Below are 17,509 nucleotides of genomic sequence, written 5' to 3' on the forward strand. Positions count from 1 at the left end.
TCTCTCCTCCCTCTCTCTCTCCTCCCTCTCTCTCTCCTCCCTCTCTCTCCCCCTCTCCCTCTCCCTCTCTCTCCCCCTCTCCCTCTCCCTCTCTCTCTCTCTCTCTCTCTCGCTCTCGCTCTCGCTTATCCTTTTCCCTCTTCCCCGTCGTTCCTCGCCACCCCCGCGTCTCCCTCAAACCCCGCAGTTTATCTCTGTCCCTCTTCGATCCTCAAACACGCACACCCTCTGTTCTTCTCCCGCCTTCTTTCTTCCTCTCTTTTCCTCTTTCTCCTTCGCGTCCTTTCGAACGCCGCATCTGCATAGCGTTTTCCTTCTCTTTTTCCTTGCTTCTCCTTTTTTTTATTTTCTCTTTCTCCATTTCTCCACTATTTCCTCAAAAATTTTAGTTCGGTCAACTCAAATTTGCAGTCGCAATAAAGCCCTCTTAAACTCACATCGCGATTTAATTATGATAAGAGCGATTCGAGAAAGCGGATCTCTCGGTGGATCAGTGCCTTGATGTTTTTTCCACAATGAGCAAAATACATGTAACTACTAGAGATATATATAAAATAAACTTTTATTCTCAGATAAGTCGGTAAAAAACTTTTTTCGAATTTCTATTACAAGCCTCATCAGTACGTCGAAAAATAGATTTGATCTTTATTGTACTTTAATTGATTTTGAATTCTAAAAATCTAATTTATTAATAGAAGAGATTTATTAATAGAATGAATGGTAGATCAAATGGCAGAAAAAACAGCGATTTTTAATAGTACAATGTGACACCATTGTTAACTTTTGCGTAAAACGTGGGCATCCGTAGCAAATAACGACAATATTAATAAATATTGTTATTATTTGTGCTGCTGCATAAACGTAGATACGCGCGCGCAGTGGGATATTTTAATACCTTAAAAATATATATTCACCGGATATCTGTGCTATATAGAAAGTTGCGTAATAATGCATAACAAAGGCCGAGTTTCCGCATGCGGAGCTTTTGGAGTTCTTGCCGTGCGGAATGAAGGGGATCAAACCGCAAATAATAGCAAAAATATCACCGCCAGTATCGTCGTGATTTCGTTTAAAATTTGTGTAAACGTAATAACAGTAACAGCTCTGCGTAAGTACTTATTGGCTGTATCCACATGAAAGGGACGCAAAAAAATCTCTCAGAATTTCCTAATTTTCAGACATTTTCGTTTAATTTTTCAGGCAAAATTATGCTTTTGCATGAAAATTTGAGATAGATATAGTTACTAAATCGGATTTTGTCGTGTTTATAATCATGCGAATAAGAACTTTAAAGATCAACCCAAGTGTCTCATAATAAATTTGAAGAAAGCAATACAATTTTACAAAACTAACATTTTATATAAAATTTTCTCTTATTTTTAAGAAATAAAACGAACTATAAATTGCATAGTGCATATGGAAACTTTGAATGGGAGAAGTATATATATTTAGAAATATATTTTTAAAATAAAAAACGTATTCTATAGAGATATATAAAAACATATTCTATAAATATGTTCTAAAATATATTTTTAAAATTAAAAGTGAGAGAGAAAATTAAAAACATCTAGAATATATTTTTAATAAGCAGAATTCAACTCTCTCAGGAAAATATTTTAAAATAAAAATGCCTGCTAAACAAGACTAGCGTTTAACCGTTAATTTGATCGACTCCTTTTTCTCTCACAAAATAAAGAGAAGCAAGATCATCGAAAGGAAGATTTCAGCAGAAATTCCCTGAGTTCCGATAAAATTCCCTGATAATTCCTGGCTCCTCTATACGGAGGAAAGTTTCGGAAGAATTCCTGGTTTTTAGGATCTTTCCTGGATGATGAACGCTCAGCGTGAGTCGGACAGAGTAATCCGCGTGCTTATTCCGCGCGGCAAAAGAAGCGAGATGATCGGATTAGCCGACTTTTCGCAGGGATTTGGACGAAAACCAAACGAGAGAGCCCGCTCAAAGAGAGCGGCCGTGCGTTCGGAGCAACTCGTCCAGCACGCAAACTCCGCTGGAAAAACGTCGATAAGCGTCGCACGCTTCTCGCCGATCAAGTCGAGAGCGACCGGGGTCTCGTGGAACCCGCGCAGGGGATCGAGACAGCGGAGGGTGGATCGAGCAGTCGATCTTCGCGGGCGGGGTCGGATCCATCGTCGATCGGGTCGATCGACGCACCGCCGCGAGAAATCAAAGACAAGGTAAAGGTATAAATGCCGAGCGTTTGCCATCTGCGCTACGAGACTCCGCTCCGGTGCGAAGCGGCCGAGAGAAGTCCAGGTTAAGATCACCGACGTGGCGCTCCATCTATCCGGGGGGTGGCGACTACCTTTCACGAGGGGTAGTCTCCAGCTTTGCGAGACGCGAGATATCCGCCGATAATTATGGCTAGCGGATGTCGGACAGCTAGAGGATATTCGCTGAGGAACACGGGGATTCGGGTTTTGTGATGACAGTTTCATGTATGATATTGTGGAGACATATGTCTCTATGACATAATATTGATATAATTATCGCGGATATAAATTTACACTTGGATAACTTCACGAATAATAGTATGCTTGATAACTTTTAAATCATATCGTATATTGCAACATCGGATGGACTTATGTCATTGATTTTAATTGGGACAACGTACATATTTTAGACTAGGAGCAAATTCTACATAAAAGATTGATATCAGAGATGATACATATTAAAAAACAAAAACAAGCCTTGAATTTACAAAACAATACACTTTCTCTTGATCCGTTATATATTGATTTATTTTCAGAGACATAATGTTTCCAATCTATATCGTTTATACTTTGTTATTTATTATTTATATTTTTACTTTTTTTCTTTGTAAGTACATGGTCTGTTATTCACTGTTGCTCTCACTTTCATTTTACATCTGTCTACCAAACAGTTAAGTCGTGTTTAATATCTTTAAAATTTGTTTCATGTAAGTGAACTAAAATTGGTTTTTTACTGTTATATATTAACTTTTTAATTTATTCACATTTGCATTACACAGTAAATGGAACAGTTTAATGGAACATGTGCAACAAACCTTATAAAAGTTCAAACTTAATAGTCATGTAAGTTTTTTACCATTTTTTCTCTGTTTTTCAGCATTTTTCAATTATTAAATAACAAAAATACAAGGATTCTTTATATATAAAATAAATAACAATAAATAAAGGGCAAAGTAAGAGTCAGCGCATTTCTTTAAAAAGTCATACAATTAAAGGAATAAATTAAAATACAGAAAAAATATATAATAAGAAATAATAAAGGTGAAAATAAAATACATTACATGTTTCGGCTACCGGATTGAGCCCTCTTCAGACGTTAAAACATATTGGAATTAACAGTATTACAAAATAATTATCTCAAATGTTCGCAAATTAAAGATATACGCAGTTCAGTTGAGTCTCGAGTTAGAACTCGACATTATTCACGTACGATTGAACAGTTAAAAATGTGTCATATCTCTTAGAAAGTTCTAGTTGATAAAAAAGAAAAAAATTTCTTATGAAAAAAGTAAACTTGAATAAATAAAAACAACCGTAATTATGATAAGAAGTAAAAACTCACCAACAAATATATGTAAATTATCAAAATTAATGTATCCATATAAGTATAACGAATAGTAATAAAAAAACATAAAGACGAGTGGAACGCAGGCGTGAAAAACAGACATTGTGTATCGACTAATGTGTGCACGCTCGCTGAAACGAATCACTACGTACTGAGAGAAGAGATGGGCCGTCAGTATCAAAAAAGTCAAACTCTATTCTTTAATTGTATGACTTTTTAAAGAAATGCGCTGACTCTTACTTTGCCCTTTATTTATTGTTATTTATTTTTTAATTATTTATAACTCTTAGGACGGTCGTTTTAAAACAAAATATTTTTCTTTTTATAAATGATATAAAATACACACTAATAACCAGTGTCGGCTCAAATTGGCATTTTATTTATTATTTTTTAGAATTTTTCTTTAGAATCTATTGATTTTATTGTTTCAAATATTATTGTTCAGCTTGATGGAAAATTATTGATTAATAAAATATAATGTTAACAAAAAAATATATTCCCAACATAATTAAATGTATCAAAAAATATCAAAAAGCTCATCAGAAATCTACATCGGCTGTTTGGATGCACAGAAAATTCTTTATTTTCGTGTTAATGTAACAAAACGAATAAAATAAATGTTTCAACTCTTCAATTCCTTATCAATATAAAATATAAGTCGAAATTACATATGTAACGCAAATTCCAAGATGGTAATTCCCGATAATTTAGCTCTTCTTTGTCCGAATGCCAAATTAGTTATGTAATAGCGAAATGATTATCAAAAATATTAACTTATACAATAATAATATAAAAACTTACATAAAGTAAAACCGGATAATTAATTGTCATTTTTGTCATTATTATTTATATTCCTTGAAAAATCACCCCTTTGATTCGTGATGATTTTTCATTAATTAAATTAATTTACTTTTGATGGTTGATAAGATAAGTAAAGATTATATTAATAAGATTGATATAATATTTATTTATTATAATTACTCATTTATAGTAATAGCCCAAGATTTACGTATTTTTAAGTTGTATCACTTTTGAAGTAAAGCAGCGATATATAAAAATGTATTGTATTTAAATATGTTTAATGATATATAAAGTAAATGTAATGGACTAATCCGTAATTACGTGACATTTAATGTATTACATTTGTGCGTATTGTATAATAGCGTACTACATATTAGCTGTTTTATCTGCAACTCTAAAGTCTAGTTGCGTCAGTAAGTAGTCCTTGTTTGGATCACGAAATTGTTGCTTCATAATTTCCTCGAAAATTAGTGCGATGAGGGTATCGTTAAATTCCACAAAATATTAAAAGATACAAAAAACAGAAAATATTACTTTAGAAATATATGAAAAATTTTGACTATTTCAAGCTCCTCTTCCACGATTGGAAGAATAGAAACTATATTTGTGTCGTGATACGAGTAACACCTGTACGCGGTCAATTTCGCTCCATGCTTGATCGATTAGCGTCAAATTCATAAGCTCATCTGTACATCCGTTATATATCGGGTAACGTGAGATTGTTGCCGATCCCGATGATATTGGGGAGGAGAATGTCGAGCGCAAGTCCCCTGTAAGGCGACACAGGTACATATGGGCTCTCCCGTAGTGAATGGACCAAATGATATAAATTATTTATAGATTTCGACACCCAGACAGAGAGAGAGATAGAGGCGGGCGCGGAGGGTATGCGGAATTGGGGTGAATCTGGACCCCCTAGGGGGTCCGCTCGCGATCGAAAAGTCCCCCCGGGGGACTCCCCCGCGCTCCCCTTAACATATGCATTCTCGCTTCGAGATCACCGTAAGCCTATATAAAATTGATTCCTAAGTACCTTGTATTCGTGTCTCGGCCTCGTGTGTCTTTTAACACCTACATACTTGCCCCCTTCCTCCCCCTTACTTTTCTTTTTTCAAATACGTAGCAAATAAGGAGCGAGTATTGCAATAACTATAGTTTCAGTTATCAATCATCTTCGGCAACGTGACAGATATGATAAATTTAGCTTGTTTTTTTATCAATAGATCTCTATCAATAGAAAAATATTTTAAATATTGTTCTTATAGTGCATAAAACATGACTATTTTGTACTATTTGCCATTCTCGACTGTTTGTTTATTACTAATTACTTTACAGTTATTGTTTGTCTTTTTCTAATTTCAGCTTAAACTGAAATAAAAATGTCATACAATCGAAGCTGACTAAACCGTCTTAGATCCGTTTCTACCACTATAAGATTATTCCTCGGTTCAATTTATTGTTTATTTTTTTCTTATTCTGAGAATAGAATAAGTTAAACTGAGTTATGCCTATTTCCACCAATGTAGATTAACTTTAATCTCGGTTCAACTTACTCTTCGTCTTTTTCTAATTTTTAGAATTGGAAAAAAAACGAAGAGTAAATTGAATCGAGATTAAATTTAATCTACATTTGTGGGAAACGGACATTAGAGAGAGTAAGTTAAACTGAGATTATTGTTAATCTTACATTGGTAGAACCGGCCCTTAAGAACATAGAAATCTCGCTGATTATACTACACCGAGCACTTTCGAACTTGGTCTTGTAACAAATAGGAACGGGCCCGCGATCGCGCAGCTCGCCCCCCTGGGGTCCAATCTAAATCAATGGGCTTGTGGGTAATCGCATAATAATTACCATGGACCCCCTCTACCGCCCATCTGTCGCTGACCGACGGGGCGTACGACCCTCGGAAGAAGCAGGCACTCCACACACGGCGACACACCCGATGAACACGTCCCAGCAGGTCCCATTGTCGACGAGCACCGTTCGGAATGTCGCGAAGTTGAGACGCCCCTCGGCAGTCACCACTCTTTCCAAACTGCTATACACTCGATCGTGTACAAATCATCGCGAAATGCAATTCTCAAACTAATATCTTACTTCAATTTAAATCCACAAATTAAGTCTCGTATGTGATACTCATATCATAGATTATTGATAGATTTCTCCAAAGCTGTATAGACATATTTATTTAATGTAACAGAGAGTGTGAAGTATTATCATCAATGTGGCCATTTGTTTCAGATAACAAAATGGAGATAATATTTTTAATCAGCTTTTGCCTCGGCCTAGTGACCGGCCACTTTCGTGGACCACATCATCCAAGGAGCAGCGTGTCTCATCATCATTACACACCGGACAGCGACGCAATCAAATTGACGCAGGATGATGAACTCCTTCATGATGCAACGTGAGAAATAATTAAGCAAAATAATTAGTTCTATAAATAATCTTGCTGTTTTATAATTAATATATAATTAATTCCTTTATATATTTTTACATCTATCATATAATATCTATTTACTATAACGATATAACTAAAAAATTATCATTTTTTTATGTTGCTTACAAAAAAAGAATGTAGACTTAAAAAAAAAGACATAATTTAGAAGAACATACTTTTATTCCTCTACAATGTTATTTTTACAAAAAATTGCATTTTAAAATTGATATAAAATTTTAATAATGCGAAGCATTTGAACTCATTTTCTGGAAAACTTTGTTTTTTTTTTTTAATTGTGTCGTTGTAGCAAATGATTGATCTTGTGATCGTTTATCTTACGATTATAGACATTTAAAAGAAGATATGGGTTCCATGGCCGATCAACTCGATTTTTCGAAAATGACTGAACAAGAGATAGAGTTCCACTATTTCCAGTATGTTTCAGATATCAAAGATTGCTTCGTTTATCCGCTTTAAACGTTTCTTTTTACACATTGCTAATATAAAAGCTTCGTAATTATAGAATTCACGATTTCGACAATAATACAAAGTTAGACGGATTAGAAATTCTTCATGCTCTTCAACATACGATGCATGAAAACGAGGAAGAGGGGATACAAAAACCAGAGGAAGACTGGATTGTAGGTACGTTTCAATTCTATATATTTAGAAAATATACTTATATATTACGCTTCTTTTTGAAGTATACAATAAAATTATTTAATCTCTATTTTACCTTAGTGCTAATAGATAAAGTGTTAGAAGAGGACGATTTAAACAACGATGGATATCTAGAATATGTCGAATATGTGTTGGGCAGACAAAGGGATCATGTCGCACAAGAAAAACGCAACAAGCTCAGAATCGGAACATGAAGATTTAGATATAAACGATTTGCATCATAGAGGTTTTTTAATTATATGTCAATATAGTTCGTGTCGTAAAATTGAATTTAAAAGTAGAATTTATAAAGAAATGAATTGAATTTATAAAGAAATGAAGGGAATCTTGGCGAAAACTACTCAAATAACATAAAACATAAAAATATTGAAAAAGAAAACAAAAAACAGAAAGTGAAACAAAAAATAAAAAACGGTTAATGTAAAATTGCAATCAAATAATATATAAGCTCACCTGATAAAATACAATCTTAACAATCATATCTCAGTCGAAAGCTTAATTTTCTCATAGCGCCCGTTACAGCCCAGGTTCTTACTGTCTTCCAGTATTGTACACTTACGTTCTGGCTTAAAGATATGTATAAGGGAGCAGAGAATCGTGGATGTAATCTTTGGCTATCAAATCGGCTGCATGGTCAACATCAATGTATTCCAATAGCTCAATGAACAACTTCTTAACAAGAGTTTTAAAAGAATTTTTGCGAAAATCGTCACCATCGTATTGACAAGCGATCTATGATAAATAATTTATCGGCATTCCTTCACGAAAACGAATATCTCTTTTGGTGGCTCGCTCTAGAGCTTGTGGAAGCAATTTTTCAAAAAAGTCGCACTAACTGTTTCTGATACATGCTTACTGTGATGTGCAAGCTAATAAATTATTTGATTATTTATTTGATTATTAATTTTATATTGAACGTTTTTTATTTTCTGTTTCACTTTCTGTTTTTTATTTTCTTTTTCAATATTTTTTATGTTTTATGTTATTTGAGTAGTTTTCGTCAAGATTTTCTTCATTTCTTTATCACTTTCAAATTCAATTTTACCGTGATTCAAAACGTTTGAATACATAATAAAATTGATTACGCAACAATAACTGGCGTCGGCTCTTAAAAGCGTTTTATTTCAATTTGATTTAATACAAGTAACGACATGAATAAACTTAATATGTCGTACAGTTTTCATTTGTCACACAATTTAAAACATTTAGATCCATCTTCAAAACATTAATATATAATTAAGAACCATCGTACATATAAAAAAGAAATTATAAAATGTAAAATATATTGTAAAAGCTAATACAAATTTTAAAAATTACAACAGGAATCAAGTACTGATGATATCATACTGCTGATACTCAGTACTGTGACCGGTATTCAATAATTAAGTTTGGTTCTTAAGTTCTTGAGATATCGCAAATTAATCAGAGGGCCGCATTAGCGTTTTATGACATTATTTAAGACGATCTTGAAATAAGAACCGACTATGAATACCGGCCTAATATTATTGTACACAATTATTTATTTACAATATTTTACTATTGTCCATTTCATACAAGATCAAAAAATTATTTTTTCGAAATACAGATAAATTATATATAAGATATATTTGTATGAAGAGCTTTGTATTACGGATCAAAGAAAAATTAACTTGGACGGAACATACGTTGTTGATTAAGGCAAAGGAAGTTCAAGTTTAGCAGCAAGGGAAAATCTCTCGAATCGGATGCAAATAAGATTATTTCAACTCGGTCCGCTTATCATTCCGCTTATATCTCATGCTTGTTTTGATAACTGTGATGATAGCTATGTATACAAGAAAAGTAACATTCATATATGGCTATGGTGATTATATACGTACATAACACCATGTATATAACACTCACGAAAAAATCGAAATGAGTAAATTTAACTAAAGTGTGCTATATCATTCTTTATTATTATCCCTCATTATACAGCTATTCCTCATGGAAATGCTCCGTCCAGGTTTTTGGTTTTTCTCTTCTTAAAAAAAAAACCTATTTTGATTCTTTCTCTTCTTAATAACAATTCAGAGGAACCTTCGTTATAATTATATTTTTTTCCCAAAGATCTTTCACTACTTGAATCTATAATAGTCAAAATAATCGCAAGTTAATCATTGTACACACATCACTTAATAAAATATTGCAAACAATATATACTTTATACCTTTATGTTAGCATCTTCGATTTTCAAATCCTTCACAAGTATAAAATCAGGATACGCTTCTATTATTTGTTTAATCGCAGGGACAAATTCTTTGTCAATTTCTAAATATTGTGGCTCATATTCGTGGTATTCTTTGGAATTTTCGGTAGAGTAGTATATTTTATATACTTTATCTTCTTTTATTAATCTGATAATACAATAACGTTATTAATACAATAGTTATATATTATTATTATATAGTTTTTGAACTCGCTTTTCAAAATGGATTATAGCTCACCTGATACAATACAATCTTAACAATCGTATCTCAGTCGAAAACTTAATTTTCCCATAGCGCTTCAGCCCGTTACAGCCCAGGTTCCTACCGTCTTCCAGTATTGTACACTTACGTTCTGGCATAAAGATATAAGGGGGCAGAGAATCGTGGATGTGACCTTTGGCCATCAAATCGGCTGCATGGTCAACATCAATGTATTCCAATAGCTTCATGAACAACTTCTTAACATGAGTTTTAAAAGATTTTTTGCGAAAATCGTCATCGTATTGACGACCGATATATGATAAATAATTCATCGGTACTCCTCCACGAAAACAAATATCTTTTTTGGTAGCTCGCTCTAGAGCTTGTGGAAGCAATTTTTCAAAAAAGTCGTACCAACTGTTTCTCTGATACACGCTTACTGTGATGTGCAAGCTATAAGTATCGAGAGCCATTGCTTGATGGATGGTTCCTCGTGGTAGATACAACAAATCTCCAGCATTGATAACCTTATCCAATATTGGCTCTCCTAACTCAGACTCATCAAAATTCCTTGAGGAATACCGTGGCAAATGTTCACTTAGTTTAAGTGGCTTATATAGTTTCCATCTCTTTTTACCCTCGACTTGCAAAATAAATGCTTCCACATCATCATAATGAGGAGCAAAACCTTGGCTATTAGCTGGCGTGAGATATATATTAGCACCAACAAAGCAACCAAAAAATTCTTGCAGAGTAGCTACAAAACACGTTACAAATTTAAAAAGTAATAATAAATTCTTAAAATATAACTACACTATATTTTTTACCATTCAAAGCATGTATCTTGGGTATAAATATTTGAGGATTTAACATCCTAATAGAGCAGTTGTTTCTAAAATAGTCCCAAACAATACTTGGATATGCGCGACCGGGAGGATTATGAATCTCTTTCACTCCATGAGAGTAGGAGGTTATGTCAAGATTTTTAGTAAATAGAACATTATTATCTCTCAACATTTCTTCGAATGAAGACATTGATAAAAGGAGCTTATAAAAATCATCTGTATCTCTTTTTATATATATTGGATTCGTTTCCCAATGTTGTCTGATTCAAATAAAAAAATTGATATTAATGCACAATAAAAAATGTGTATAAACATATATAAATTGTACTTATCAATTTCAACTTACTTAAAGAATTCTTTTGCAGTGATAGGACACATCAACCATTTAAATAGTTGCTCACAGTCTTCAACAGGATTGCGATGACTATTTTTATTTATCTTAATACTTGCAGAAAGTGGATGATTTGTATCACTTAAATTTGTACTTGAATGACTTGTCTCTTGTGAATCTATACTCGTATTTATGCTTGTATTCAAGTGACTTGAATTTACATTATTTAAAATATTTTCCCTGCTTTCTGTTCCCTTTTTTTTTGCATGAATAATCCGAACAGTTTCTTTTTTCTTCTTAGCCTTTTTATTTTTCTTATTCTCTTCTTTCATAATTTTTAATTTTGATTTATTCAAGACACCTTTACATTCCATCTCGTTTCTTATGCTTGCTTGTTTAACATCTTTTCGTTCTTTGTCAAAAGTTTTCTGTTTTTTTTTTTTACTCAATAACTGTTCTATGCGTTTGCGTTTTGCTGTATATACAGCAAAAGCTGATAGCGGGTTTTCCATATTATTTAATATTAAATATTAACTTAAACACAATCAGATTTAACTTAAGTTTATATTTCTTAAACGTTAAGTTAGAATAATCCAGTAGCTTATCACAAATAAGTCAGCAAATTTTTTGCTCTTTCTTATCTTTCACTGGTTATTAATGATCAAAGTAGCTTTTAACCTATATCTGTTCGATTATAACACATAAATTGTTGTACCTGTAATAACACTTTCTCTGCAATGATTATATTTCAAAATTAAAGTTAAATACAAAATTCTATATAAATTTTTTCGTTATAAAATTAAATAGGTATCGCTTCCCATTGCGATCCATTTTCTTCTCTTTTAAAAGCAATGTGTTACTAAGAGGTTAGATTCCAACATATATTGCGTTAATGCGAAAGCTACATAAAGAGTCAATCAAGTCAATAGTCAGAAAATTTTTATAGTTTTATAAAAAAAACTACGATGTAACTTATTGTTAAACATACTGACCTCTTTTAATATCAAGCATATATGTGATAACGAAGCCACGCAGTATAGAATATTTGTTAGGATATAAGGAACTCACAAGGTGTTAGCTACGTCACAAGCACGTCACTTCCTTAGTATTCGAATAATCGGAGTCTAGATTTCTATGACCGCCCTTAATCCCAAAGGCTGCTATTTCATTTCCATCGTACGATAAATTTTTTAAGCATGTGATTGGTTGTAAGACAGAGAGATTCGAAGAATCTCTCTGTCCTTTTTGTATCTATTTTGGAATTCTTTTAACTTCATTGTATCTGTTATTGTGCAGCTTTTTCACCATGTAAAATACTTGTGCAACGTCATACCTAACTACTAAAATTATCATTAAAAAGATACAGAATAGGCTTATCAGTAGCCCTATTCTTATAGCCTAAGAATCATCATGATTTGTTCCGATAAAAAAAAAAGAAAGATTTTATCCCTTATCTAATGAATAAGAATTAAATTAAAATATAAAGAGTATAAAAAGTAAAAAGTATGAAATATCAAAAATCTAAAAGAATCAAATTGAGTTTTTATTAAAACGGAATTTAAATTTTCTTTTAGGTTTTTTCAATCTCGCGAAATAAATTCCAGTACATTGACAAGCTCTAAATATTTCTTGCGAAGAACAATATTTCATCTCATCTCTTTTTAAATATTACCAATTTAAGAAAAAATATGATTAAAAAATTAATAAATTAAAAAATACCGGTGTTATATAATTATATATATTATAATTACAGATTATTTGAGAATATTTTACGAAAAAGATCGATGATTTTTACAGCACATTTTTCGCATAGAGTCAAATAAAAAGAAAAGATTATATAGATTTTTTCGAAGTTTATTTAGATCCATTAAATCTATACCACCCATAATAAATCTTACGTGACTAAGTTTTGTTTATCTAGAAAATCTATACATAATTATCCGGAAAAAGTAAGATTAAACCCGTACACTGCGATACATGTTACAGTCGAGTCACCGTATTCTGCACTCTACTTTAAACCACTTCTTCATACACTATCTTTCCTATTAATTACATCCTCATCACAATCGGTTTAGAGTGGCATGCCGAACACAGAGACAATAACTTATTCAGTGTTTTAGACAATGTTTATAACGCACATGGAATTGTTCTGCATCATATTAAAGTCACACATAATATTTCAAGGGAGTAGTCCGTATCTCAGTCGAGGTATTATTCAATATAGTGCATAAGTGCCTGTATGCCCGTATGTATGTGTGTTTATTACATATATATATATATATATATATACATACACTCTCTAAATTCTTTGGAATAGAATCTCACTCTTTTAAAGAATGAAAATTAAGTCAATCTTGAAAAAGATTGACTCAATTTTCAATCTTTAAGAGTCAGATTTCATTCTTCAGAGTGAGATTTATTCTAAAAATGTTAAAGAATATATTTTATATGTGTGTGTGTGTGTGTGTGTGTGTGTAATAATTTATGTACATTGCGAATAATGCTCTTGAAGACCACATTAAAACTTATAATCGCTATACTTAATGTCGTTATCTTATATATTAATTGCTGTACGATCTTTTGTCGAATGTTTGTCTCGTATGAATTACGATATTTTGTATATATTCTTTCAGCGTGTACCAGTGAATCAAATTCCTTTTCTCCTCATCTCAATGATGTTTTTGATTACATTCAAGAATTATCTATATACATATATATAGTATACGGTATACCCTTTAATTTCCCAATTGACTTAAAGTCAACGTGTGAATATGGGCGTGTTATGTAGCATCTATGTATACTTTGAAAATAATTTACAAAAATTTTTTCTCCGTTTAATTAGTCGTGACTTATTATCGTAATTTATCGTTGCGTTACCTTTTCCTAGTCAGACACGTGTAATCTTTTTTTTTTTCTTATTCGCGAATTTTCTCCATGGTACGCGCAGAACTTTTAACTCGAAAGGGTCAACGATCCTTATTAATTAACTCCGATTAACAATTTACTTATCTTTTGTTTTAGATTATACAGCCACAACTATAACGTGCATAACTATAACGGGATCCGATTACAACAACAGAAGGTTTAGTTAAGCGGAGTTAATTTGCTGACCGAGCCTGGTGCCCAAGTTGTCGGAAACTGTTACATAGATCGTCTCGCTTTGCTCTCTATTATAATAAAATTCAATACAGATCGACAAGGCGCGAAATATCAAGACGCGTGTTCGCTCGACGAAGACATCTCGCCCATCGACCATCGTTGCTTATCCCGATTTCGCGTCGTGTCACATTCGTCTATTGCATTTGCGAAACAAGAAGCGTCATTTTTATCAATGTTCTAAAACAATCAATATTTGTTATCGATACTCTATTACTGACGTAGCTACTATGCAGAGTCTTGTAGTTCGAGAAACCAAGTAAAGTCCCTATTGACACAATAGCAGGTATTAGCTAGAATATTCTCTACAGAAAACAATATAAAGATCTAATTGATTAAAAACACTTGTTAGAACGTCTTTTAAGTTTAAAATATTTTTTAGATGTTCTGTGTATGCAGATCTTTTAAGAATATGATGGAAATTATGTACCTACACGAATTACGTAAAGAATGTTCGATATTAATGATATTTAAGAGTGCTTTTTATTCCATTACATCTACATCTATTTTTATAAATTTCTTACACATTAAAATAAAAAAAGAGAATTCTATATTAAATTTTGTTGCACATATGTAGTGAATGTAGTGAAATTCATATGAATTTATTTCTTAGATTATAAATATATATAGATATTTTTTTAAGTGTATGAATTAAAAATAGTTTAATGGCCAATTTCTTCACTTCCAAATAAGTTGCGGATAATCTTATCAAGGAGATATCTCTTGGATGAAGTTATCTAGAGGTAAAAAAATTGGACATAAGCCATATGGAGAGATATAAGTTTAATAGAATAAATGTATCGATAAGAAGTATTGAAGGTTCCAGAGCTCGAAGGTTCCTTAATACTTTGCAGAGAAACGATTCGGAAAGCCCGGCAATCTCCGTATTACACAAAATATTGTCTTATATGTCAACTTCCCTTAAAATTCTACATGAAGATGGAGACCATTTCTTTGAACTTCGATTAATGGTTAATATATTGATTATACATATCAAATCGATCCGTTCGTTATTGTACGAGCGGATTTTTGTTCGTACGGTCCTGATTATTTCTTAATCTCATAGGTCGTAGAATATAACATCATAAGTAATAAGTTAATAAGTATATTCGTCCACTGTTATATATCACGTATATATTATCGTATTATATTATCAATGGCACATATATTGTTATTTAGCGTTTATCTTCAGAAGTGTGTTTAAAGATCACGGATGTGATCGATTATGATCCCCTATTGCATTATTCCCAGATGAATTGATCGTCGATCGACTCGTAATGCAGATGTAATTGGCGAGTATAATAAACGTAAGAGACACAAACATGACACAGTCGAATATTTTATAAAAATTCAGAGAAAAACTGAAAAATATTATATTCATTAAATATAACGGAATTAATTAACAACGGAAACCAAAATTCAATAATTATATCTTATGACATAAAAGTCTGATCGTGTGACAGATATGGATAAAATGCATTTGCATGTCGCATATACTCTCTAAACTGTGTTCGCGTTTATTTTATTATACTAATAAAATCTTATAAATATAAAATTATAGAATATTAAGTGAAAATAGACCGAGCAATGTTCAACACAAATAAATGAAAAGGACCATATTTGATCAAGGCAGGTCTTAGTGCCTAATATTTTTATGTAAATTTTTACAATTTCCAGTTAAGCTCCGATTATTTATTGGTCTTGAAACACAATCTTAGAACAAAAGAATACGTAATATCACAAATTAAATTGATAAGAAGTTTAATATTACTGAATTATAATATAATTATAAATAATATAAATTATTATATTATTATTATATTTATTATTATTATACCGATAATTAGATAATATATACTGTGATTTTCTTTCGCGAAAATATGATATTAATTTCAATTCTCACATAATTATAACAAAAGTAAAGATACAGAACTAAATATCCGATAAATTTACAGTTAAAAATAGAGCTTTCCTAGATCGAAATATTACTGCAGGCATATATAGATCAGAAATTGATATAGGAATTATACTGATCTCTATCCTTAAGGATAATATTACTTTTTTTTATCAAAATGAAAAAATAAAGTTTTTTTCTATGTTACATTTTAAGGTAATACAAAAAAAGTAATACGAAAAATTTGACAGTTTAGAACTTGGATCAAAAATGATTTCAATAAGTAGATGTTTTTAAAAAATAATTAAAATGAGAAATTTTTCATTTAAATTATAAAATTGTATTGTTAAATATAAAGATTGGCCTTTTTGTGTGTGAACTGTTTCATATGTATATAATATATTATTTTTTGGAAAGTAAATTTCCAATTCCAATCATTTTTTGTAGAGACTATACATCCTTAAGCGTGAGACTGGACATTTCATAGCACCTGCATTACTCGACCAACGATCGAAGGTTCAGAACACCAGAGGCTTATAATATAATTTATAAAGATGCGAATTTTTTATAGGACTTGTGGTTGCAGTGGTGTTCTTCGTTCTACCGGCTGACTTTGTAGCGTCAGATATCGAGCAATGTAAACGAATTAGCGAATTATTTAATACCGTGCTTCTAATCTGTACAACTCGGCGATTTCAGGATAAAATAATTAGTCTCTTTAAAAATACGATTTATATACAAATTTTTTGCAACTTTATATTTATATTTATTATATATTAAAGCTAAATTTTACTTATATACGTCCGAAAGTTACGTTCGATATTTGAATATTTGTCGATTATAGAATTTCTAGGACTTTTAGAGTGAAACCCCTTTAAAAAGATCTCGAGCTCGAAGGAAGTTCGCAGCATGCGATTCAGAACAAAATTATTGTCCGAGACGATTAACAATTATTCAAGCAAACAGTGACCACTTTCGGCTATTGTCTATCCTTTTCGTTCGCATTGCTCAATAACAAATATTCGATAATTCATTTAATACAATATATAGAGGGCTCATAATTGCTCGCAACGCTGCTTCGATTTTCCATCTTGCTTCGATTTTTCATCACTACAAATATCTTTTATATATAATATCATTATCGATATTTAATGATGTCGATGCTATACATGTTAAGTTCATAATGCGTGCTTAAGACCGCAAAATTAATAAATCCAATGATCATGTACGATACACGTTATCAGGTTGATAATTATACTCAAAATTTACTCATCCGACATTCATAAATATATGTCATATATTTCGTACACAATATATATTTATTTTTATACATATATATACATATATATAT

The 17,509-nt window shown here is 31.7% G+C and overlaps 2 protein-coding genes across 5 annotated transcripts in view; one reads left to right on the forward strand and one right to left on the reverse strand.

Annotated features, from left to right (window-relative positions):
* Positions 1-7,854, forward strand: part of LOC108745985 (multiple coagulation factor deficiency protein 2 homolog) — a 20,815-nt gene extending 12,961 nt beyond the window's left edge. The window contains exons 3-10 of one of the 4 annotated variants that reach the window (XM_018482438.1): positions 1,925-2,202; positions 2,258-2,269; positions 5,239-5,278; positions 6,088-6,214; positions 6,655-6,789; positions 7,170-7,256; positions 7,346-7,467; positions 7,564-7,854. In XM_018482438.1, the coding sequence (XP_018337940.1) occupies positions 1,925-2,202; positions 2,258-2,269; positions 5,239-5,278; positions 6,088-6,214; positions 6,655-6,789; positions 7,170-7,256; positions 7,346-7,467; positions 7,564-7,697 (935 nt within the window). In that variant the 3' untranslated portion in view covers positions 7,698-7,854. The other 3 variants (XM_018482441.1, XM_018482439.1, XM_018482440.1) reach the window with 3 other exon arrangements.
* Positions 7,855-9,050: 1,196 nt separating this feature from the next.
* On the reverse strand, positions 9,051-11,221 carry LOC108745953 (bifunctional lysine-specific demethylase and histidyl-hydroxylase NO66). Its single transcript, XM_018482390.1, has 6 exons — positions 11,124-11,221; positions 10,760-11,037; positions 9,969-10,689; positions 9,692-9,878; positions 9,388-9,609; positions 9,051-9,307 (listed from the first exon to the last, which is right to left on the reverse strand). Exons 1-5 carry the CDS (start codon positions 11,153-11,155, stop codon positions 9,541-9,543), a joined length of 1,287 nt encoding a protein of 428 aa, XP_018337892.1. The 5' UTR covers positions 11,156-11,221; the 3' UTR covers positions 9,051-9,307; positions 9,388-9,540.
* Between the last annotated feature and the right edge of the window lie 6,288 nt (positions 11,222-17,509).

This window comes from Trachymyrmex septentrionalis, unplaced genomic scaffold (assembly GCF_001594115.1).
Source record: "Trachymyrmex septentrionalis isolate Tsep2-gDNA-1 unplaced genomic scaffold, Tsep1.0 scaffold16, whole genome shotgun sequence".
Classification (NCBI taxonomy): Eukaryota; Metazoa; Arthropoda; class Insecta; order Hymenoptera; family Formicidae; genus Trachymyrmex; species Trachymyrmex septentrionalis.

Excerpts from the sequence above, each read along its gene's own strand:
- LOC108745953 (XM_018482390.1), bottom strand. The coding sequence starts at position 11,155 with ATGTGTCCTATCACTGCAAAAGAATTCTTTAA. Across the intron at positions 10,690-10,759 it reads CAAGATACATGCTTTGAATG|CTACTCTGCAAGAATTTTTT; the intron begins GTAAAAAATATA and ends CGTGTTTTGTAG. Across the intron at positions 9,610-9,691 it reads TCGAAGATGCTAACATAAAG|ATTCAAGTAGTGAAAGATCT; the intron begins GTATAAAGTATA and ends TGACTATTATAG.